At 38.4% G+C, this 25,140-nt stretch overlaps 1 protein-coding gene and 1 pseudogene across 3 annotated transcripts in view; one reads left to right on the top strand and one right to left on the bottom strand.

The window, feature by feature from the left end:
- SKAP2 (src kinase associated phosphoprotein 2) overlaps positions 1-10,528 on the bottom strand; it is a 200,941-nt gene extending 190,413 nt beyond the window's left edge. Inside the window, exons 1-3 of one of the 3 annotated variants that reach the window (XM_038004762.2) lie at positions 10,226-10,528; positions 755-860; positions 113-138 (exon numbers count right to left, since the gene is read on the bottom strand). In XM_038004762.2, coding sequence (XP_037860690.1) covers positions 113-138; positions 755-860; positions 10,226-10,292 — 199 coding nt within the window. In that variant the 5' untranslated portion in view covers positions 10,293-10,528. Of the gene's footprint in view, positions 1-112; positions 139-754; positions 861-3,251; positions 3,521-10,225 lie in introns of those variants that run through there. The other 2 variants (XM_007981821.3, XM_038004764.2) reach the window with 2 other exon arrangements.
- Positions 10,529-10,882: 354 nt separating this feature from the next.
- The window catches only part of LOC103227372 (large ribosomal subunit protein eL8 pseudogene), a 76,926-nt pseudogene continuing 62,668 nt past the window's right edge, over positions 10,883-25,140 (top strand).

The following is a 25,140-nucleotide window of genomic DNA, read 5'->3' as shown; positions in this document are numbered from 1 at the left end:
GAAATCTAAATTTTGATTCCAGCTATCAAATTTCAGTACGTGTTAGATTATCCTATTGAAATCTCCACAGAGGAAAAAAAAACTTTCAAGTTTGCCAAACATAAAAACTTACCTTTGTCTTGAAATTCCTGAAGATAGCTACAAAATAAAGAACATTATATTTTTAAATGAGGTTGAAAAATCAAAACAAGGTCTAATCAGTAACAATAATTAAAATCCAAAATCTATATTAAAAATACACACCTAGATATACATTAGAAAAAACTAATTCCTGTCCTGAAATGACAATTCCAAAATGCTTAAAAATTTTAAATAATTTTTAAAGATCTAAGTACAGTAGTAAAATGAGGACATATCTTAATATCTATGACATGTAAATATATTACATTTATTCATTTAAAGTAGTAACAATTAAAAGGATTCTCTTTCTTCAGTGTCTGAGGTATTTTCTGTATATTAAAATCCTCAATTTACCTTTGTCTTATCATTTAAACCAAATATTCCCTTAGATAATCAAAATAAACAGTTGAATTCTGCTAGAATGCTCAGAAAAATACATAATCAAGAAGGGCATTATAAGCATATCTGTGTTTAAAAACTATATAGTGGAAATCTATTTTTTGCCCTTTAAAAATACTTAACACCAATTAGAACATTAAAAATTTAACTCCATAATAATCGATTTCTTATTAAAATGTTAGTTACAAAACTGCTTCTATGTAAGAAATCAGTAAAGAAAAGGTAAGTGACTTACACAGACTTTACATCTTTTATCTTCTTAATAAGGGATTCTCTCTTTTCCTTTGCTTTCTTGGATAAATTTTCTCCTTTCAGTATATCTGCTACAAATGTTTCAACATCTAAACCACACAATGTAAGAAACAGGATACAAATTATAAGAAATAAAGGTTTCGTGACGATAAATAGGACAATGATTCTTTCTACACATAAGCGTTAATACCTGTACAATTTGTTATATTTATCATTCCAAAGCGTAACAGTTGAAGTATGTTTCAAATACTAAGTTGAACAAATCTGATCACCACTTAGCTAATAAAATTTGTATGTTGTATTTATGCTTACCACAGCAAATACTATTTGGATGTTTGGCATCATTAAACAAGAAAGAAGCACACAAGTTTTAATAAACTATGGTGCCAATTCTTTTATATGGAAGCAAGCACCAAGTTTTTATGCATGTGTTAATATCATTTTCTAGTATTTTGTAAGTTCCTGTGTGAAAACGTCATTCATATATTATATCAATATAAGCTAATATCTCTGGCAAGGGTCTGTTTTCCCTAGAATAATCAATTTTCAGGTATATCCAACATGTAATGCTTTAAAGGAAAAAGAAAATCCAATTTTCTAGCCAAGATTCCCAAATCAAGCCCTCCTCCTTCCTACTACCCACTCATTCTGACTACCCTCAAATAAAAAAGATAACCAGCTGTGTAGTTTTGTGAGCTCTTGCTTCTTGCCGTGGTTTACCACCTGAGATATTTCTTAAGGAAGAAGTACAAACATAAATTATTGCACTATATAAAAATATAGTTACCAAGAAATAAGATTTCTATGGCTTTATGTAACATTCCCTCATAGCCTCTATTTTTTTTAATTTTAGTAAACTTCTAAATTACCATGTTGTCTGGTTCTCTCTAGTGTAAAAAATTTTTTTTTACACTACAGGTTTAATTTTTATACTAGTTCCATTCTTCTTATTCATGAACTACTGTGCAATTTTAATTTTATTTTCAGAATTTCACAGTTCATTTTGAAATATCTAATATGGAGGATATCATTAAAAGGTGTTTAAGTAGGCATGGCTATAAATCATTGATTATTTCATATGGAAGGGATATATGTTTTACTTTCTTTTTCCTTAACTACTTTGTATGGCATCAAAACATAATAATATTACGTATAAATAATTCAAAGTAGTATGGTAAACAATCTCTCAACTGTACTTACAATTAACCATTTAAAACCTAGTATATGGGATGAATGTTTGTAATTCTTGATTACAAAAGTATCTTGATCCAATGAGGAAAGCCGATTAAACTTCTATACATTCATAATAAATGTGTAAAGGTAATTTTTCACTAAGTCAATATGACAAGTAAAAGAATTAAGAATACTGTAATAATTTTAAAAAATAGCTTATGGCTTGAAGTCTATTAACAACTAATGTGTTAAAAATAAGTATCAAAATGAAATGAAAGCAAATGTCACAGCTTCTCTTTGAGTTATATTTTGATGAGGGGGACATAAAGACATAATCTAGTACTAGTGCAAATTAGACACAGACTTCTAAAGTGAATTCAAAATAACAAAACTTACAAAGAAGCATGCTGCTCTAAACGCTTTAAATTTTGTACCCAGAAGACCAAGCAACCTTTGGACATTTAGACATTAGCTGAAATGGAAAGATCACTGGCTCCCCTCAGACCATTACAGTAACTTTTGCAAGAAAGTGGAATAAGGGAAGAAGCAACATCCCTACTGCTGATTCTTCTTCCAACCAGACTCAATAGGAAGAATCACTGGCTCAATGACTGGGGAATAGTCTGCTTAGTGTTATTTTCACTCAATGTTTGCCTTTGATTCCTTCTTCTATGAGTATTTAATTGCCTATTTTACATTTTCATTATACAATCCAAGTTTAAACAAACAGAATCTATTTTCTATCTCTGGAAGTAATAACAACAAATTGCCCCCAAGAGTTTTTTCTTTAAAAGGTCATTTCAGTTTTATAAAAACTCAAGAAAAAAAAAAAAAAGGATGCAATAAATACTCTACATAGTGCTCTCTAACGCCCCAAACATGTTTTAAAATACTGATCCATGTGACTATTTTATGACAAAGTATTCTTTTTGAAAGAGTGTGCAACTGCAGGAAGAATCGGTAATTTTCAAGGATGGCAGAAATTCAGAGATTGGGTATGGGTTTGTTTTTTTTTTTTTAAGAGTAGCCTTTTTTAACATACTTATTCCTAAGCTTTTCCCAGAAAAGGTTTAAAGCAACTAAAATTATTTAATAAACAGTGCCTTTTTCGTGATTATTTCTCAAAGGTGATGTGGAGAGGGTAGAAACTGCTCTGCTAAAAAAAAAAAACAAAAAACAAAAAACAAAAAAAAAAACTTTAAACTGGAAGCAGTTCCTGAAATAATTTTAGTTTGTTGATTGTCCACAGACTTGGTTGGTTTTTAAGCTTTTGAAACCTAGGTTATTTCTTAAAATCTACACTTTACCCGTTTCTTTTAGAATCGAATGAAACCAGCCTCTTCCAGGCACAGGAGACTCCTAGACATGCCGGTGGCCTTCGGCTGGTGCCTGAACAACACACCGATCCTGATCTCGCAACGCAAAGACAGACCAAGCGCCGCAAAGAAGTTGTAAGGCTGCGAGATGCTCCAGCTCTGCTGTCGGAGACACGCACATCTAAACCCCAGGGTTTCTCTCAGGCGGTGCTGTGAGCATGGAGAGCCAGGTCTGGGGCAGCGCCCTCGTCAGACAAATGGGGCTGGATCTGTGGCTTTGCAGCTCAGAGCCAGGGTAATATTTCAAAAGCGAGCAATAAAAGTCTTGGGCGAATCAAGTGCTCCTCTGGCTGGTTGGAGAAGAGATTTGAAGCTTTTTATTGTGCTCTAAATAGCCCTGCAAACGGTAAACTAGCAAGCACAGTAAACTAACAAGAGCGTTAGTCCTCTTCTACCTTCCTTTGAGGGTCTTGTTCCTCGGTTAATATGTAGATTTCACCATTCGTGACTGCCCGTAATTCAGCGAAACGCAGTAATTTAATTACAAGAAAAGGTCAGCCTCCATTGCTCGACTCTTAGCCCGGTTTTCAGAATTCTTCCTCAGAGGGAGGGGCTCAACTCACACTCTCACGCACACTGGCCACGGGAGAGAAGCGTGTGAGGCCCACTCTGCACCCATGGGAAAGGGTTTAACTACCCCAGGTTTAACTACCAGGTCTAACTACCCCCACCAACCCCCATCTCCTGCCTCCGGGCCAGCAGCCAAATAGATTGCAGGGTCTGCACTGCTTGCATTTAACCCCAGAATTACCCCTATCTCCATCAGCCTCCACCCCAGCCCAAGTCATCAGCAGGAAAAAGTTATCCCGGTGAAAGTAAATGTGATGGGATTTTAGTTACTATTACACCTTAACACTGTCAAGAGTAAACCTTATCTCATGGTACAGCTGTAAGGATCTGGGGGAGAAGGCCTCTGAAAAGATCAGATTTACAACTGCTCTGTCGATAAATGTCAAGGTCTAAAAACAAAATTAAAAGATGACGTATACTGGCTCAGCAATCTTAAGCAGTTTAAGTTAGAAATCTCTCAATTGCCATGGAGACCCCTAAGAGGCAAACACACCAAATCACTAAATAGTACTCCAATTTTCCTTTTTTCCCCCTTTTAACATATAGACCTCCTAAAAAACAGTCACCCCACCTTTCCCTAGAGTCGCCAGTGGTTGGGACAAGTATCTAACACACACACTAACTGCTTTCTACCAACTTCTACACAGATCACATAGTGAAAAGGTGGAACTACACTAGGCCAGAACAGTTTACATTTTTTTTTGCAAATGATAAAATAACTCTCAGCTTCTGGATATAGTATCTAGCACAGGTTTCCACTCTTGAAAAGCAGTTTGGCCACTTGTCCTCACTACCCCCGGCTATCAAACAGCCTAGAATATGGCTTGCAGACTGGAGGTTAAAAACAAGTCACAAAGGTAACACCTCCTCTTCCTGCCTAATCCTCCAATCACCCAATACCTCCTGGCACATGCATATACACACACTCAGCCTCCATGATGGCCTGAATTGTATGGGGGAGGGAGCAAGAACTGAGCTGAATCTACCACCATATGCTCAGCCGCAGATCAATAAAATAAAGGTAAAACCAATCACACAGCACCCCCAATGACCTTACTAACTTAATTCCACATCTCTCTCTACATTGTGAATTGGGCCAGATTTCTCTTTGCTTTCACTGAGATGTGCTGTCATCAAACTTAATATGATAGGGATCCTAGCCTAGAATCTAAGCTGCCGTTAGGAAAAAAAAAAAGACAAGCTCTTCTCTGTTAAACCAGGGTATGGCTCTGACCAAACAGCTACTGATGAAAACATAAAAATCAATTAAACTGGGCACATGCAAATCAATGGAGCCAAATGCCCAAAGTTGGAAAATGGCTAATTGAAAAGTTATTGATTGTTCTAACTGATGTCCTTCCCTGATTACTCAGCACGTGCTTTTACAGGTTGCAGACGAACTGTGGACTTTTCAAATATGGAAAAGGTGACATGAACTGGCACAAGAGCTCTCATGGTACAGTGGGTAAAACATACTAGAGTCTTACAATCCAATCATTGGACAAAATTTCCAAAATTGACTTTGGGAAGCTAAATGATATATTTTGATAGATAGCTGGGCTGTTTAAAGGTAGGGCTGAACATCTTTCAACTGCTGAAAGATGACTCTTGATAAATAGCACCTTACAATAATCAAAATCTTTTTACCACACATTTTCAAAGAAGCCACAGTGAATAACACATTAGTCTGAGATTTACACTATATTCACTTTTAGGCAGCATCTATTGTAATGTGTTCAGAATGTGATTGAAAAAGAAATGTAAACTCAGTGGAATGAAAAAGATAGACTTAGCTTTAATTGAAAAAGACAAACTAAGTGAATAATGAGTATATAAAATCTAGCCTATGCCACTTTTATCACCCATATATGACACTTAATCTGAAATTTATGAGAGACAACTAAACTGTGTTTCAAATCACCAGCAGCTTTTCCTACGCTGTTGTGTCTACCTTCTTTCTAGTAATACTTTAACGCTGGTAACAGGAGCAATAAGCCCATTTGCAAATTTTTCATATAATGCTAATTTTTTAATATGTTTAGATTCTTATTTTTGAAGAAAACCAATGATAATTTGGATTGGGTAGCTATAAAAACTGTACATAATAAGAGCCTTATATAGTAATGAGATGAAAATACTTTCAATGGACAGCCATGCCAAAAGATCTCCTCCCAAGACAAAGTAGGACATTATATACTTAAAATAGGCAAATAACTTTCCTAACACCACATCTTAATTCATCTGTATTATTTAACCCATACAAAAAATCTCTATAAACTTCTAGTCCCTTAATTTACATATATTCCTATTTCCAGAAAAGAGTACCTTAGAGGTACAATAGATTTCATTTTGAGATTAAATGTTCTCATATCAACTCTATGCTCTTTAGTGATTGCTGCCCAGATGGGGGAGGCTTGTTCTTGCTCCATAGGAAAATCCAGGTGCTAAGGAGGTAGGTGACTACTGGTGACTCAGTAGGTGGCACTCTTCCCTTTACATACTCAGCCAATGTCCCAAAAGGAAGTTATGAGACACTAGATACACCATAAATAATTCTCATAGGAAAAATAAAACCAAAATGTTGACCAAATTATAAATGGAACTTTGGAAAGGTGGAAATCAAACCGTAATATACTCAGCATTGAAAAAATTCTGCCTCTATTTCAAATAAATTGCACTCTTCACCTAGTGCCCCTACAGGAATCCCTTTAGGGGACTGATTATATACCCTAAATAATATTGTGTGAAAAAAAATTCATACATTATAATCAATGTGTGAAGATAATCAATGTGTGAAGATAATCAATGTCCCCTAAACATACGGATTATCTTCACACATAGTGTGTGGGAAAAACATTTTTAATGTTCTAAAAATTCCCAGTAGGGAAAATGTGGTATTTCTAATCAAGACTGCCATGTGAACAAAACCTCAAGATCACTTTGCAGAAACTATATAACCACTTTTATTTATTGTTTGTTTGGTTTGGTTTCATTTTTCAGAGCACTAACAATCACTATTTTCCTCTTTTAACAATGGTTTCATTTGCTAATTTAGTAAACAGAAAATAACATCTTCTTAGAGCTTTCCTTTTAAAATTTGTTGTCCTAAAACAAATGAATGAGGATGAATGAGAATATCTGATTGCAAGCCACTAAAAAACCATTATTTAAAGGGTGATTAAACAAATAAAGGAGGCTGGAGGGAAGTGGTTCTAGTTCCTCTTACTTTCTTGCCTGCCTAGAGAAAAAAAAAATCACATAAATCAAGATTATTCTTGCTGCTAGTCCTAGTCAAAATATTTGGATGTGAGAGAAGATTAAATGGACAAGATTTGGGATTGTCCTTTGATTTCAATTATCCAGGCTAAACCTGTTCTTCCATTGTTGTAGAAAAGAAAAAAATCAAAGGTTGCCTGTAATGCATATGGCAGCTCAAAATTTGCTTTCAGTAACGAAATTCTGTAAGTCCTTTTCTGTTCATATAACCAGAAGAATAATCAACATTTTATAAAAAGCATAGGTCTTCAAGACTGACTCCACAGAAAATATAACTAAAAATCAAACTAGATAGCCACTTTTTCAATGGTATCTTTACACAACACATGTGAGTTAACAATAACAAGCTTTTTTTTTGCTTTTTTTTTTTTTTTACATTTCTATGGAATTTTTTTTATAGGGGAAGGAAGGGAGAGGGAACAAATGTTGAAAGTATAGCATAGAACTGCCATAATCAGAGAGAAAAATAAAAAGAAAGAAAAACAATAAATAAGAATACACTTGAGTACCTTCCCTTTTAAGCAGGTGAAATTTCAAACAATACATATGACATATAATGATTTAGATAATAGGCATATGGAACACAAACAGATACATCTAAACAACATTATTTTTAACAGTCATTATCTTTTGATTTTATATTCTTCTTTCTGAAAACAAACGACTTTAAACCCCTGAAAAGTTTAGTTCCTTATCTTCTCTACCTTGGAATTCTAGCATAGTACCATGCATTCTAAGAGCACTCAGCTGTTAACTACAACATTACCAATATCTCCTTAGTTTCAAAGAAATATGCTAAATAAGCCAGCAATATCTCTAATATTCAAACCAATATAAATGCTTCTATAATGTTAGTTACTCTAAATCTACTCATATACTCTTACCCAATAAACTTGAATTATGAAAAGAATCATGTACAATGCCAACAATATTTTTAGATGAAATACGTGAAATAACTGCTGACAGCATCTATTCTTGAAGCCTTCTCTACCTCAAAAAAGATTTTAATTATAGTCAAACATAAGATGTTAACAATTTTCCAAATAAGTTTTTTAAAAACCCGAAAAACACTGATTTGTTAAATTTCTTTAAATATAAATACACCCCAACTCACTTCCATACTTCTTGAAAATATCCTCTGAAAATAAAGTGTAATTTAAGTTTCTAATTCCAAAAGTTTTAATTGTAATATTTGTTTTTAATACTTCATGTGTTTTAATATGCAATTTGCTTTAATAATATAAAATAGTGAAAATGTCAACAAAATGACTTTAATTTCAGACGTTATGCTAGTATATTACCTGACTAAAGAGAGAAGGCAGAAATATATCGGAAATTAGCATTGGCAGATAATTTAAATATGTAATTTTGAGTTTTTAAATTACACAAATAAGGGCCACATGAAATACTTGTGATCTATGGGGATAAGAGAATAAAGGTTCTCATGACCTACATATCATATTATCTGTGATGTATGATTATGGATCCAAATAACAAACTGTACTATGGGAGTTGCCAAGCTTTAAAATATGCACCTAGAGGTCTATATGTTAGTTCTTAAATTCAAAAATACAGACATAGAATATCCTGAAAATGGTTTCATCTATTTTTGGAATAATGATAAACACTTTTCTGCACTGGTTTTTACAATAATATTCTAAATAAACAATTCCAGCACTGTAACAACAAAAAATGTTAAGTGTAGTAAAACAAAATCAGTAGTCACGTAGATGTAATAAAGCTGCCTGAAGTCAGTCTTTAGACTTCTTTAACTATTTCCCTTAGTGGTACCCTTTAATGACAACAAGCATTTCTTAGAGTGAAAGGCTATCCCACCACAAATGCATTCAACATACTGTACCATAATCATACAAACATAAGTCTACATTCATACACTTAGTTTTCATTTCCCTACCACATTAATAATGCCAAGCACCAAAATTGAATAACAGCATATTAGGAGATTTGGACTCACATTGCTATAGGAGTAACCTACTATTTCAAATGTCACATTTTAGATGATGTTGCTTTTTAAGAGTTATAATAAGCAATCTGTAATCTATTCATGAACAATACTGAAAGATAAATATTTTATAGAATCTAAAACTAAAAATCGAAATTCAGTTTCCAGAATTCTGACGTACACAAGACAAAATAAATGATGGTTGAAATTCCAGAACATTAAGATAGGCAAGATTTGTGCTACCTTAAAAAGATATATTTTCTAACTTGTACAGAAATATAAATTTTTATTGGTTTTTAGTGAACATACACACTTCCATATCCAGAAAATTAATGAACTAGTAGTGGATTCATAATGCTACTGAAGAACCACGTTTTTAGCTCCTAAAACAAGTTCCTATAAATGGTAATGTAAAACTGAAAAAGGGAAGATAAGGGTGCAAACATGAAGTACTTTCATCGTGTCACACAGGAAGTAGAACTTTAACATATCCTTCCTTTTTTGCTTTAATATATTACTGAGGCTGGGGACAAGTGGCCATTTGAGAACCAGACCTTCTTCAAAAGTTGTAAACGTGAGTGAGCTGAATGTTTAAGAAAAATAGGAGTTTTAGAAATGACAAACTCTTTCACCCCATAACCCCTAACACCTGTGGCTCTGACATCTCTTTGCATCTCTACATCCTCTACCTCGATTGGCCAGACCACCCAAGAACTACTTCTTTGACTTCTGCTCCCTTCTGCCTGCTCACGCAGCATTCATTATCATTCTCTCCCTCTACCACTCTTCCTCCCCCGCCCTCCTCTGTCACACACACACACAGTCTTCACAATGCACATAGAAACGTCCTGATCTCATTTGTGTACACCACCAAAAAGGGCTTCGCCACCATCCCCGCACCAAATTTCAACACACACGCCCACTCCCTTTCTGAGACGAAACAACCCTTCTCTCCTCCCTGTGCCGACCCCACTGGCTAGAAGACGTAGGGAGCGTGGGGATGGAGGATAAGGGCTCTGAGTGCTTCTGTCCCCACCGGCTTACCGTTCCCTCGCCCCCGCCCCAATAGCATTACCACCGCCTTCCCGCTCTTTACCTGCCAACAGGTTCCTAATTTCCTCAGGGAGGGGGTATGGAGAGGCGGTGCTGCTGGGGTTGGGCATGTTAGGGAGCGCAGGGCGTGCGGGGAAAGAACCTGCGCTGAAAAGGTGACCGACGGGTTGGGGCTGCGGCTGCGACCTAGACTCAGGCTAGCGGCCCGGATAAAAACAGCGGGGCTACAAGTCGGGACACTGGCGGGCCAGGGCTCACAACAAGGAAGTCACTGAATCTCCAGCAAGCAGCAGCTGGACTGTCGGCCCAGCCCCGCCCAGAGGGTCGGGGCGGGGAGATGGGTAGGAAGGTACACGAAGGGCCTGAGGGGTCCAACTGCGCATGTGTATTCCTCGGTTTTCCCGGCCCCAAAAGAGCCTCTGGGCAAGCCACGCCCACCGCTACGCCGGGAAGCAGGAGGAGGAGCCGCTGGTGGGAAGTGGGCGGACTGAGGCTGCGTCACCTGATCCAGCGTCCGAAGCGCCTTACAGCCATTTTTGGTACTGGTGCCACCACAGCTGCTGATCGTTTCTCCAGGATTCCAGAAAATAATATATCTGTGATACACAGTGTATAGAAGTTTTCCGATTACGCCTTCTGCGTAACAGTCAGTCCCACCGCAGTTTAACCCACAAGGAATTTTTTATTGTCCAAAACTATTATGGCCTTCTTTGTCCGATTGAACGGAGGTAGCGAAGTGTCATCTTCCGCCAGTCGTCCCGGAGAAGCCAGTCTGGAGCCGCCCCGCAGCGCGCGTTGTGATTGGTTTACATTACTTTTCTACCTAATTCATATCCTTGGGGTGACAGATTTTCCCCACTATAAGGAAGAATGGGAAGTTCTAAGCACTGTCCTTTGGCAGGAAAAAACAAAACAAAACAAAAAATCAGAAGGCCTAATAGACATAGGCACCACTGTCCATCTACAAGCATCAAAAATAAAATTGCTGGTGGTGATTAGTAGAATAAAATTTTAAAATCTGCTCACTCCAACTTGACCATTTAGTCAACAAATACTTATTGTCTGCTATGTGTAAAGCTTATAAAAGTTTTCTCTTAAAAAAAAAAAAGGCTTCTTTAAAACCTTTAACAGGCATACATCTTTGTGCTTCCCAGATATTACATTTTTTAACAAATTGAAGGTTTGTGGCAAGCCTGCATCAACCAAATCTATGGGCGCCATTTTTCCAAAAGCATGTGCTCACGTCATGTCTGTGTCACATTTTGGTGATTCTCACAGTATTTCAAACTTTTTCATTATTATTATTATATATGTGATAGTGATCTTTGAAGTTACTATTATAATTACTTTGGGGCAGCACAAACAGCACCCATATAAGACAGCGACTGTAATCCATAAATGTGTGCATTCTGACTGCTCTACCAACCATACCTTCCCCCCATATCTCTCCCTCTCTTGGGCCTCCCCATTACTTGAGACACAACAATATTGACATTAAGCCAATGAATAACCCTACAATGGCCTCTGAGTGTTCCAGTAAAAGAATCACATGTCTCTCACTTTAAATCAAAAGCAAGAAATGTTTAAGCTTAGTGAGGAAGGCATATTGAAAGCCGAGACAGACCAAAAGCTAGGGCTCTTGCACCAAACAGCCAGGTAGTGAATGCAAAGGAAAAGTCCTTTAAGGAAACTAAAAATGCTACTCCAGTGAACATGCGAATGATAAGAAAGCGAAGGAGACTTATTGCTGGTAAAGAACATTTTCATGTTCTGGATGGAAGATGAAACCAGACATAACATTCCCTTAAGCCAAAGCCTAATCAAGTGCAAGGCCCTAATCTCTTCAAGTCTACAAACACTGAGAGGTAAGGAAGCTGCAGAAGAAAAGTTGGAAGTTAGCAGAGGTTGGTTCATGATGTTTAAGGAAAGAAGCCATCTCCAGAACATAAAAGTGTAAGGTGAAGCAGCAAATGCTGGTGAAGAAGCTGCAGCAAGTTATCAAAAAGATCTAGCTAAGGCCAGGCATGGTGGCTCATGCCTGTAATCCCAGCACTTTGGGAGGATGAGGCGGACGGATCACGAGGTCAGGAGATAGAGACCATCCTGGCTAACACAGTGAAACCCGGTCTCTACTAAAAAAAATACAAAAAAAAAAATTTAGCTGGGCGTGGTGGCCAGCCGTGGCTGGCGCTTGTAGTCCCACCTACTCAGGAGACTGAGGCAGGAGAATGGTGTGAACCTGGGATGCGGAGCTTGCAGTGAGCCGAGATAGCACCACTGTACTCCAGCCTGGGTGACACAGTGAGACTCCATCTCAAAAAAAAAAAAAAAAAAAAATCTATCTAAGATATCTGATGAAGGTGGCTATACTAAACAAAGAGTTTCAATGTAGATGAAACAACGCTTACTGGAAAACAATGCTATCTAGGACTTTTGTAGCTAGAGAGTAGAAGTCAATGCCTGGCTTCAAAGCTTCAAAGGAGAGGCTGACTCTCTTGTTAGGAACTATTTCAGCTGCTGACTTTAAGTTGAAGCCAATGCTCATTTACTGTTCTGAAAATCCTAGGGCTCTTAAGGATTATGATAAATCTACTCTGCCTGTGCTCTATAAGTGGAACGACAAAGCCTGGACGACAGCACATCTGTTTATAGAATGATTTGCCAAGTATTTTAAGCCCACTGTTGAGATCTACTGCTCAGAAAAAAAGATGCCTTTCAAAATATTGCTGTTTATTGACAGTGCACCTGGTCACCCAAGAGCTCTGATGGAAATATATAAGAAGATTAATGTTTTCATATCTGTTAGTACAACATCCATTCTGCTGCCCATGGATCAAGGAGTAGTTTCAACTTTCAAGTCTTATTTTAAAAATATATTTCATGGCTGGCCATGGTGGGTCGCACCTGTAATCCCAGCACTTTGGGAGGCTGAGGCAGGAGGATCACTTGAGACCAAGAGTTCGAGACCAAGAGTTCAAGACCAGCCTGGGCAACATAGTGGCACCCCATCTCTACAAAAAATAGAATAATTAGCCAGGTGTGGTGGTGTGCGCCTGTAGTCCTAGCTACTCAGGAAGGGAGATGTAGGATCCCTTGGGCCCAGGAGTTCAAGATTACAGGGAGGTATGACTGTGCCAGTGAACTCCAGCTTGGGCCACAAATGAGACACTATCTTAAAAAAAAAAAACATATATATATATATATATATATATATATATATATGGCTATAGCTGCCATAGATAGTCATTTATCTAATCTATCTGGGAAAAGTAAATTGAAAAGCTTCTGAAAAAGGTTCACCATTCTAGATGCAATTAAGAATATTCATGATTCATGGGAAGAGTCCAACATTAACAGGAGTTTGGAAGAAGTTGATTCCAACCCTCAGGGATGATTTTGAGGGGTTCAAGACCAGTGGAGGAGGTCACTACAGATGTGGTGGAAATAGCAAGAGAACTACAGTTAGAAGTGGAACCTGCAGATGTGACTGAACTGCTGCAATCTCATGATAAAACTTGGAGGTATGAGGAGTTGCTTCTTATGGATGAGCAAAGAAAGTGGTTTCTTGAGATGAAATCTACTCCAGTCAAGATGGCGTGAATACTGAGATTAACTGTGAATAATAAGAAAGGATTTAAAATACTACATCAACTTAGTTGATAAAGCAGTGGTTGGAGAGAATTGACTCCAGTATTGAAAGAAGATCTACTGTGGGTAAAATGCTAGCAAACAACATCACATGCCACAGAGAAATCTTTCATGAAAGGAAGAGTCTATCGAGGAAGCAAATTTCATTTTTGTTTTATTTCAAGAAATTGCCTCAGCCATCCCAGCCTTCAGCAATCACCACCCTGATCAGTCAGCAGCCATTCACACTTAGGTAAGACCCTCCACCAGAAAAAAGATAACATGCTGAAGACTCAGATGATCATTATTATTTTTTAGCAATAAAGTTTGGGGGCTTTTTTTAGAGATGGAGGTCTCCCTATGTTTGCCCAGGCTGGCCTGGAACTCCTGGGCTCAAAGGATCCTCCCACCTTAGCCTCCTGAGTGGCTTGGGACTACAGGAATGTACCGACATGTTCAGTTTCAATAAAGTATTTTTCAGTAAGGTATGTTAGTTATTTTTCTTTTTTTTTTTTTTTTTTTTTTTTTTTTTTTGAGACAGAGTCTCGCTCTGTCGCCCAGGCTGGAGTGCAGTGGCCGGATCTCAGCTCACTGCAAGCTCCGCCTCCCAGGTTCACACCGTTCTCCTGCCTCAGCCTCCCGAGTAGCTGGGACTACAGGTGCCCGTCACCACGCCTGGCTAGTTTTTTTGTATATTGTTAGTAGAGACGGGGTTTCACCGTGTTAGCCAGGATGGTCTTGATCTCCTGACCTCATGATCCACCCGTCTCAGCCTCCCAAAGTGCTGGGATTACAGGCTTGAGCCACCATGCCTGGCATTAGTTATTTTTCTAGACAAAACGCTACTGCATACTTAATAAACTACAGTAAACATAATGCTTATATGCACTGGGAAACCAAAATATTTGTGTGACTTACTTTACTGCAATAGTTGCTTTATTGGTTTGGTCTAGAACCTAATCTGCAAAATCTGTGAGGTATGCCTGTTTGTGTGTGTGTGTGTGTGTGTGTGTGTACACTCATATATTTATTACATATATGTACATATATACATATTTATTACATTCAAGTGCCTCTTAACCATTAAAATCCCTCAAAACCTGGTGTAGAACCATCAAGGAAAATTAAGTCACCAAAATCCCTGAAGAACACAGAATAGAGGCTGAAGAGGAAGGCTTCAGCCAGAAACTGCCTAGGCAAAGCATTTAGTGAGTATACACTGTGTATTTCTCTTAGTAGAAATATCATCGACAACATGAGTCATTGAGATGCCCCCTGCCACACCCTCCATCTCTGCTTGGCAAGGCACATTTTCAAAACCACACAAATGTCAGCTTCTATATTAAGTCTTCACTTAGATTTCCCTTGGTAGAGGTAGTGGCTCTTTCCTAGAAGTTACTATTGTATCTTATGTTGTGCCTGGGCGCCAGTCACAATGTAAATTGTTTATTCCTTTGCCCTCCAACCTTCACTAGATCAATTAAACTTTAGTTTTCATTAGAATCACAGAGAGAACCTATTACATTGTGAATTCTCAAATCCCATCCCCAGAGATTCTGAGTCAGTCTTATTAGGGTGGGGCCTGAGAATCTGCATGTTAAACAGTCCTCAGGCGTAGCTCACACCTGTAATCCTAGCTCTTTGGGAGGCCGAGGTGGGTGGATTGCCTGAGCTCAGGAGTTTGAGACCAGCCTGAGCAACATGGTGAAACCCTGTCTCTACTAAAATCCAAAAACTTAGCCAGGTGTGGTAGCGTGCGCCTATAGTCCCAGCTGCTCAAGAGGCTGAGGCAAAAGAATTGCTGGAACCTGGGAGGCGGAGATTGCAGTGAGCCGAGATCACACCACTGCACTCCAGCCTGGGCAACAGAGCGAGACCCTGTCACCGGAAAAAAAAAAAAAAAAATCCTCATAGGTGAATGCAAGACATCGTGAAATTTCATTTTGAGAATCACTTTGCTACTTCCCAGCTACTACAGGGCACAAAATTTGTTGTAACTTATCTTTCATCCTCAGCTGGAATCCTAAACCTAACACAGAATAACAACTTTATTAATAGTTCATCAAAAACACTTCAGTCTAATAAAAAATTGGAAAGTCAAATACAGTATGACATTTTTGTGTAATTCTCTGAGACAAAAGTAAACTAGTTATAAAAGGAAAAAACAGAGCATTTTAGAGTCTGTATCTTGCCTCTCAAAACAAACAAACAAACAAAGACAAAAACTTTACAGCTGAAGTAAAACATGCAAAAATAAAAACAAAAGAAAGACACCCCCGCAAACAAACCCATTCCCCAAAATGGAATCTGAAATTCCTACCCAGATTTTTAAATGTGATGAATTATAAAGAGCACGGAAAATTTGAATTATTTTTGGTGGAGGTAAAAGTAAATAAATAGTCATTTTACAATATAGGTCTTCCAACTTCAAAGAATTGAGAACTATTTTTCTTAAGCTACAAAATTATCTTCCTTCCTAAAGAAGAAAACGACTATTTTATGGACATTTTATATTAGGGAGGATTCTTCCTCCCTCTACAGTTATCACATATAATTCTTTGTCTTGTCACATTTTTTATTAAACCAGGCCTCCAAATGTTCCAATCCTTTGTTTTCTTCTGATAGAACTGAACCTTATTTTTAAATTCCTGTGTCTCATTTATTCACGTATACTCCAGTCATTCCACTAAGGAATTGAGGTGATTTGCTCTTGTATCAAATAGACAGCTTTCTGGAGTGGATCAAATGGACAGTGTCTACACTGCTCATTATGACAAGTCATCCTTGTTAGTGAGAGACAGGAAACTATTAAGATTACCTTAAAATATATAGCATCTCATAGTCCAAATAAAAAAAAGGCAATAACAGAAAATGGACTTTTTGTGTGAAACACATTTCCCCTATTTAGGAAGCCATTCTCAGACACAGGTCCATGATGGATTCACTTGGGCAATGCTTTGTATAGTCTATCATTTTTACTGTTTATTGTTAAAGTTATTGAAATTGATTATAAGATGGAAAGTGTAATAAAGAGAAGTTAGGAGAAATACATTCTTATTTCTCTTGTTTCCATAACAAAAACCAAGAAGTAAATCAAATCATACTTTATATTTTTTAAACTAGTCATATCAGGTTGAAAAAAAAGAATAATAAATGTAACTTTAAATCTCAACCTAAGAGAGGTAGCGGCCTCCCTACCATTCTGCAAAGGAGAGACTAGACTCTGCTAAAATCTTATGATTTGTCTTACCAAAAGTAGATCCTCCAGTTCAAAGATATACGTATATATCCCTATAACTGAAGCTAACTGCCTTTCTTATGTTATTTAAAATTAGCTTAGGGGTACTGAATAAGTATTTTCCCATAGGCCTAGGTTTAAGAGAAGCTAAATAAACACCAAAGAAAAATAGAAAGTAGGCCAAAATACAATTTACTTTTCTCAACCTTATCGGGAGAACCCGCTGCCGATGGTTAACATGGGTTCTTTTCTATTTCCTAGGCATCTCGGCTGGTTTGAGAAATAAAGGGAAAGAGTACAAGAGAGAAATTTAAAGCTGGGTGTCCAGGGGGAAACATCACATGTCAGCAAGTTCCATGACGTTCCCTGAGCCGTAAAACCAGCAAGTTTTTATTAGCGATTTTCAAAAGGGGAGGGAGTGCATGAATAGGGTGTGGGTCACAGAGATCACATACTTCACAAGGTAATAAAATATCACAAAGCAAGTGGAGGCAGGGTGAGATCACAGGACCACAGGATGGGGCGAAAATAAAATTGCTAATGAAGTTTTGGGCACACATTATCATCGATAACATCTTATCAGGAGACATGGTTTGAGAGTGGACAACCTGTCTAACCAAAATTTATTAGGTGGGAATTACCTCGTCCTAATAAGCCTGGAAGCGCTACAGGAAACTAGGGCTTATTTCATCCCTTCAGTTTTGACCATAAAAGGCGATCGCCTGAAGGGGGCCATCTATAGACCTACCCTCAGGACGCATTCTCTTTATCAGGGATGTTCGTTGCTGAGAAAAAGAATTCAGCAAGATTTCTCCTATTTGCATTTGAAAGAAGAGAAATATGGCTCTGCTCCATCGGGCTCACTGGCAGTCAGTTCAAGGTTACCTCCCTTGTTCCCTGAACATCGCTGTTATCCTGTTCTTTTTTCAAGATGCCCAGATTTCATATTGTTCAAACCCACATGCTCTACAAACAATTTGTGCAGTTGACACAATCATCACAGGGTCCTGAGGTGACATTCATCCTCCTCAGTTTAAGAAGAAGATGACGGGATTAAGAGATTAAAGTAAAGACAGGCATAGGAAAACACAACAGTATTGATTGGGGAAGTGATAAGTGTCCATGAAATCTTCACAATTTATGTTCAGAGATTGCAGTAAAGACAGGTGTAAGGAATTATAAAAGTATTAATTTGGGGAACTAATAAATGTCCATGAAATCTTCGCAATTTATGTTCTTCTGCCGTGGCTTCAGCCGGTCCCTCCGTTTGGGGTCCCTGACTTCCCACAACACAGCCTCTCTTATCTTCATTTTTATTTGGCTTTCATAGACATGTGGAAGAAAGATTATATTTATACTTAGGCATTATATTAGCTATCTATTGCTGCATAACAAAATTAAGTAGCTTAAAACAAACAGTATCTCACAGTTTCTGGTGGTTAGGAATCCACGAGCAACTTAGCTAGATGACTCTGGCTCAGAGTCTCTCATGAGAACTGCAGTCACCTGAAGACTTCACCATGGCTAGAGAATCTGCTTCGATGATGGCTCATCTACAGGACTGCTGACTAGAGTCCTCCATTCCTCTTTGTCTGTTAGAAAAAAGCCTCACTTGTTCACAACATGGACTTCTCCATAAGGCTGCATGAGTATCCTCATGATATGACAGCTGGCTTCCCAAAGCAATTAATCCACAAGACAGAGTAACCAAGACAGAAGCTGCAATATCTTTATGACTTAATCTCAAAAGTGACATCACTTTACTGCTGCCATATTTAATTGGTAACACAGACCAAGCCTGCTGGAAAGGGGGAAGGGACTACAGATGGCTGTGAATGCTGGAGGTAGAGATCATTGGGGGCCACACTGGAAGCTGGCTATCATAGTCGTCCCTCTGATGCCCAATGGTTCACATCCCTCCCACATGCAAAAATGCACTGATCCCCTCCCAAAGCCACTTGCAAAGTCTCATCCCATTGTCACATAGGCTCAAAGTCCAGAATCTCATCATTTAAATGAAGCTCAGGTGTGGATGGTGCTCCTCTGGTTTAATTCCTTAAATACAGCTCTTTGAGGCTGGCACAGTGGCTCACGCCTGTAATCCCAGCACTTTGGGAAGCCGAGGTGGGTGGATTACCTGAGGTTGGGAGTTCGAGACCAGCCTGACCAACATGGAGAAACCTCATCTCTATTAAAAATGCAAAAAATTAGCCAGGCATGGTGGTGCGCGCCTGTAATCCCACCTAATCATGAGGCTGAGGCAGGAGAATTGCTTGAACCTTGGAGCCAGAGGTTGTGGTGAGCCTAGATCGTGCCATTGTACTCCAGCCTGGGCAACAAGAGCAAAATTCCCATCTCAAAAAAATATATATATATATATACATATATATATACACACACACACACACACACACACACAGCTCTTTAAGTACAGATATCTCAAACTAAAGCTCTATGTAGTACAAAGACAAGTTATCTTGTCCCCACATATTCAACATACAAGAGGAGACACTCATAGGATAACCACCACAGACATTCCTATTCAAAGGGGTTGGGAGAACAGGAAGTAAACAAAGATCACTGGTCCAAAGCAATTCTGAAGCCCAACCAGGAAAATGTGGCAAGTTATTTGATTAGGACGCAGTTCTATTCCCACCTGGAAATAACTTATCCTTGGCTCTTCGTTATTCCCTCTGAGACACCCATCTTTTTCCATGAATGGTTTTATAATTTTCTCAACCTGCTTCCTGACAATACAACTGAGGTGGGGGGTGGGGGGTAAAAAGATCTGTTTTCATTTTGTACTGTCACTGTCCCAATTCTCTATCAGTCAGAGTTCAAGTAGAAAATCAAAACTACTAGAATGAAGCAGAAAGATGAAAAGAGATATAATATATGGCAATTTGTTACAAAGATTAAACCCTTCCCAATTGTGAAAGCTGGTTAAACTGTCTCTTTATATAAGGCAGTTATCTTTACATCTGATGCTCGAGCTCAAAGTCCACGGAGCAAGGAATCAGAAAGGGAAGATGGAAGAACTTCACGACAAGCTGGTAACCAGAAGTATAAGCCATAGTTCATGAGCACAACCTGAAACCCAAGTTAGCTCTCACTTGATGGTATGGATGTCCTTCAGAAGCCAGAGTCCCTCATTAAAGAGCTAAATGCACACACTTGACCAAGAGTCAGAGAAGTAGAAGGAGGATCCAATAGAAAATGAAGCAGTAGCAGGCTCAGCTGCTGACTTACACCAATGAAGTGAGCAAAACAGTAAGCAACAATACGTGTGAACTACAAAATGACTGCTACTTCATTTCTGCTCTCCAAATCTTACAAAAGAATACGTTTTGTGGCCTAGCCTAACCAGAACCTGCAGAAAAAGGATTCTAGTAAATTTAGGTCGACAGCCATTGTACTATCATAAGTAAAATGTGGACTAAACAAATGAAGGAACTGGGCTGGGCACAGTGGCTCACACCTGTAATCTCAGCACTTTGGGAACCTGAGGTGGGTGGATCACCTGAGGCAGAGTTTGAGACCAGTCTGACCAATATGCTGAAACCCTGTCTCTATTAAAAATACAAAAATTAGCCGGGCATGGTGGCATGCAACTGTAGTCCCAGCTACACAGGAGGCTGAGATAGGAGAATTGCTTGAACCTGGGAGGCAGAGGTTGCAGTGAGCTGAGATCGTGCCACTGCACTCCAGCCTGGGTGACAGAGTAAGACTCCATCTCAAAAATAAATAAATAAACTAATAAAATAAATTAAGCAATTGAAGTTGCATTTATTTTGCAGCCTAATCCATCTAAACGAAGTGTAAAACCTATTGGCTCTCAAGTTATCTTGTAAGGGCTCTTTTAAGAATTTTTACAAATAAAGATTTGTTTTCATTTTCTAAGTTACTATCCTTGTTTTCATTTGAAACTTCCATGGTTAGTTGGTATAAGTTTATCATTGTGTGGCAGTCAACAAGAAAAAATATTCTCATTGGAATTCATATGAAGTCATTTACTCTGAAAAGATGTGACATAGAACCCAACCAGAACCAAAGGTGCAGCTCACAATTTGAGTTTTTAGTTCATAATTGTTATTAATCTTATTAGTAAAATTTACTAAGTTAGCAAGATTTGCTGTCCATCTCATTCACATACACACAAACATACACAGTCATGCATCACTTAACAACAGGGACACATTCTGAGAAATGCATCATTAGGTGATTTTTGTCATTGTGTATGTCTATGTCATCATAGAGTGTGTGTATATATATATATATATATATATTTTTTTTTTTTTTTTTTTTGAGACGGAGTCTCGCTCTGTTGCCCAGGCTGGAGTGCAGTGGCCAGATCTCAGCTCACTGCAAGCTCCCCCTCCCGGGTTTACACCATTCTCCCGCCTCAGCCTCCCGAGTAGCTGGGACTACAGGCGTCCGCCACCTCGCCTGGCTAGTTTTTTGTATTTTTTTTTTTAGTAGAGACGGGGTTTCACCATGTTAGCCAGGATGGTCTCGATCTCCTGACCTCGTGATCCGCCCGTCTCGGCCTCCCAAAGTGCTGGGGTTACAGGCTTGAGCCACCGCACCTGGCCCATCATAAAGTGTATTCACACAAACCTAGATCTATAGCCTACTACACATCTAGCTAGATGGTATAGCTTATTGCTCCTCTGCTATAAACCTGCACAGCATGTTAATGTGCTGAATACTATGGGCATTGTAACATAATGGTAAGTATTTGTGTATCTAAACATAGAAAACGTACAGTCAAAATACAGTATTATAATCTTATGGGACCATTGTCATATACGTGGTCCATCGACCAGCATCATTATGTGGCACATGACTGTACTCAGGCACTTTGCTGCCCTGGTCAATCATTTTAAGAACAAGCAATTTAATATGAACTAGAGTTGAATAATTAACATAATGCTGTATGTCTTTGGGGTTCTACAAATTAGGAATAAGGCGAGAGAACTATCCATGCCATTCCAGACTTGTCAGAGGCTACCTGGTTCCCTGCCCAGGTAGCAGCCCTCTTCTCCCTTTAACTGAATTGATTTATTTTATCTAAGATTCTCAGTGCTCAGGAACCTAACCATCAGAAGGGTCAGCTTTCATAATAATCTGGCTCTGATCTTATATCCTAGCTCTAGTAACTCCGCCCGGTTCGGAGACCAAGTCCTTACTGTGCTTATTTTTAATAAAGAGACGTATTTGTCTTGATTACATCTAGGCTTCTTGGACTCTGGCTCTGCCTTACTCTTGGTCTTAATTTATAGGCTGCTGCTATATTCTACCTGGATCTCCAGAGAAGAGATGGGCCCAAATCACATTCTTTGCTTTTTTGTTTTTTTGAGACGGAGTCACGCTCTGTCGCCCAGGCTGGAGTGCAGTGGCGAGATCTCAGCTCACTGCAAGCTCCACCTCCCGGGTTTATGCCATTCTCCTGCCTCAGCCTCCCGAGTAGCTGGGACTACAGGCGCCCACCACCTCGCCCGGCTAGTTTTTTGTATTTTTTTTAGTAGAGACGGGGTTTCACCGTGTTAGCCAGGATGGTCTCGATCTCCTGACCTCGTGATCCGCCCGTCTCAGCCTCCCAAAGTGCTGGGGTTACAGGCTTGAGCCACCGCGCCCGGCTCCAAATCCCATTCTTGCCTTTTATTTCAGGCTTAGTCCCCAAGGTGTATGTGCACTAGGAACATGCCAAGAAAATTCTCGTTCTTCATTACTACCTAAAATTTAATGCAGAATCCCTTTTCTTCATGTGAATTGTTTTACTACTCCTTGATGGTTTGATGAAGTTACCTTGAACTGTGAGCAGGTACTTTAAAAGACAAAAACTTTTGATTCTCTCCCTTTAATTCTTATTAAATAAGAATTTAAATAAGAGGTCCAATTGAGTGATCCTAAATATCTCATTTGTATTCTTGGTCCATCACAGAGTCAGGGAAAGTTGTCCTCGAGCTTTCCTAAGGGGAAAAATGCAGGGTCACTGACACAACTTAATTTTCCCCAATCCACCCTGCTGCTAAAGATGACCCTTCCTGCACTACTTGAAATTTTACCAATCAGAGAGAGAGTGGATGGATAACTATCTTCCTTTTTACTTTGATCTAGGTTGGTTTGAGAAATCATGTTTAATGATTTAATACCTGGATTTAATGGTTTAATACCGGGATTAAGCACACTATGACTTTGGATGAAAGATAATTGAGACAGTATTTTGGAATTTAAAACATTATAAGGGAAGGCAGGCTGCATCAGTCTTCCAAATAATGATTTCAGGACTAGCAGTGTAAAGCAAGCAAGATGTTCACGGTCAATGTTATGCTGTGTGCCCTGCTCTCTCTTTAGGATAGCACTGATCCCCACAAAATCCTTATTAACATTTAATGAAAAGACAGTCTCCCAGAAGAATGAAACCGAAGAATGCAGCTGACTTATTAATTAAACTTTGGAAGATTTGCACTTGGCCTCTGAATCATAATTTATTCTATATGAACTATTTACTGAATTTTTGTACCACTGCCCCATGAATTATTTTGTCACAGGAATTTTATTTTTGTTATTGTAGCTATTTAAATAACATTAATCTAGATGAAATATAATTTTCTAAATATACTTCTAGAAATCATTTTATAGCTAAAGAAAAAAATTACCCCCACTTGCAGTGAGCCGAGACTGTGCCACTGCACTCTAGCTTGGGCAACAGAGCAAGACTCCGTCTTGGAAAAAAAAAAACCTCCACTAGGTTGGCAAAGATTCTAGAACATTAAATAATTAAAAACAGGTCTGAATTTCTTTCTATATGGAAAGATAAAATAGTAAATTGTAACCAGAGTCCTTCCTATTATTATAGTACATCTATTCTCACTAGGCAATTTTAAAATACCAAGCTGTCTTCAGCAACAGTAATTCAGTGGGTTTGTGCTTAATATATTCATGAAGGGCTTTGATGGATTTGATAACCATAAGCAGCTCTTAACATTAAATTGCCATTTAATTTTTTTCAGTGACTTTCAAAGTTGTCAATATTAAACAGTAGTGTCGTACAAATGACTAAGACCAATATGAGTACAATTAAATAAGATTTAGGCTGGTCACAGTGGCTCATGCCTGTAATCCCAGCACTTTGGGAGGCTGAGGCGAGCAGATCACTTGAGGTCAGGAGTTCAAGACCAGCCTAGCCAACATAGTAAAACCCTGTCTCTACTAAAAATACAAACATTTGCTGGGCATGGTGGCACATGCCTGTAATCCCAGCTACTCGGGAGGCTGAGGCATGAGAACTGCTTGAACCTGGGAGGTGGAGGTTGCAGTGAACCAAGAGTGCACCACTGCACATCAGCCTGGGCGACAGAGCAAGACTTTGTCTCAAAAAAAAAAAAAAAAAAAGATTTAAAAGGCGCTCAAAATTCTCCCTTTTTCTATAGTGTCCCACTACTAGGCAAAAGAAAAATACACATACACATACACAGATTTTTACAGGTCTTTAAGTACTGTCTTGTATATCTGCTCACAATTTGCATTGCATATTACAATACTTAGAAATTATTCCATCCCTACCCCCATTTCAACCCCATTTAATTTTTATACTTTTTCCCTGTATTCATCCATCAAATCCATGCTTAATTTAATCTCATAATACTAAACAATTTTTTACCCTCATCCCTAATACTATAATTTTAAGATACTTTTATTTAAATAATTCAGATCTCAACTCTTCCCCTTTCAGTTCTTCTTTGTTTAATGACTACTTTAGTGTGGTTTTATGTACTGAAATTTGGTAAACAAAGAAAGTCAGCACTGTTTCGTCCACCCAGTCTTTACAATTTGTGGGCTGCCATAGACACGTCTATGGGACAAGAGAAGACATCAAGAATTATATAATTTACCATTGATGTGCTTTGCTGTCCTTCAGTCCATTTGTTCAACATTCTAAAGACACATTGCAGTGTAATGAGAAACTAGCTTCCTCCTTGTTTTAGTTATTTGCTTTGATCCTAAAACCATGTTATCGCTTCAAATGTGATGCCTCCCCCAGGAACCCATATATAAGAGAAAAAAATCACTGACAATTCCAATTCCTC

Source organism: Chlorocebus sabaeus, chromosome 21, assembly GCF_047675955.1.
Source record: "Chlorocebus sabaeus isolate Y175 chromosome 21, mChlSab1.0.hap1, whole genome shotgun sequence".
Lineage (NCBI taxonomy): Eukaryota > Metazoa > Chordata > Mammalia > Primates > Cercopithecidae > Chlorocebus > Chlorocebus sabaeus.
Note: the sequence above shows the minus strand (reverse complement) of the source record. Positions and strands in the feature narration are given on the sequence as shown.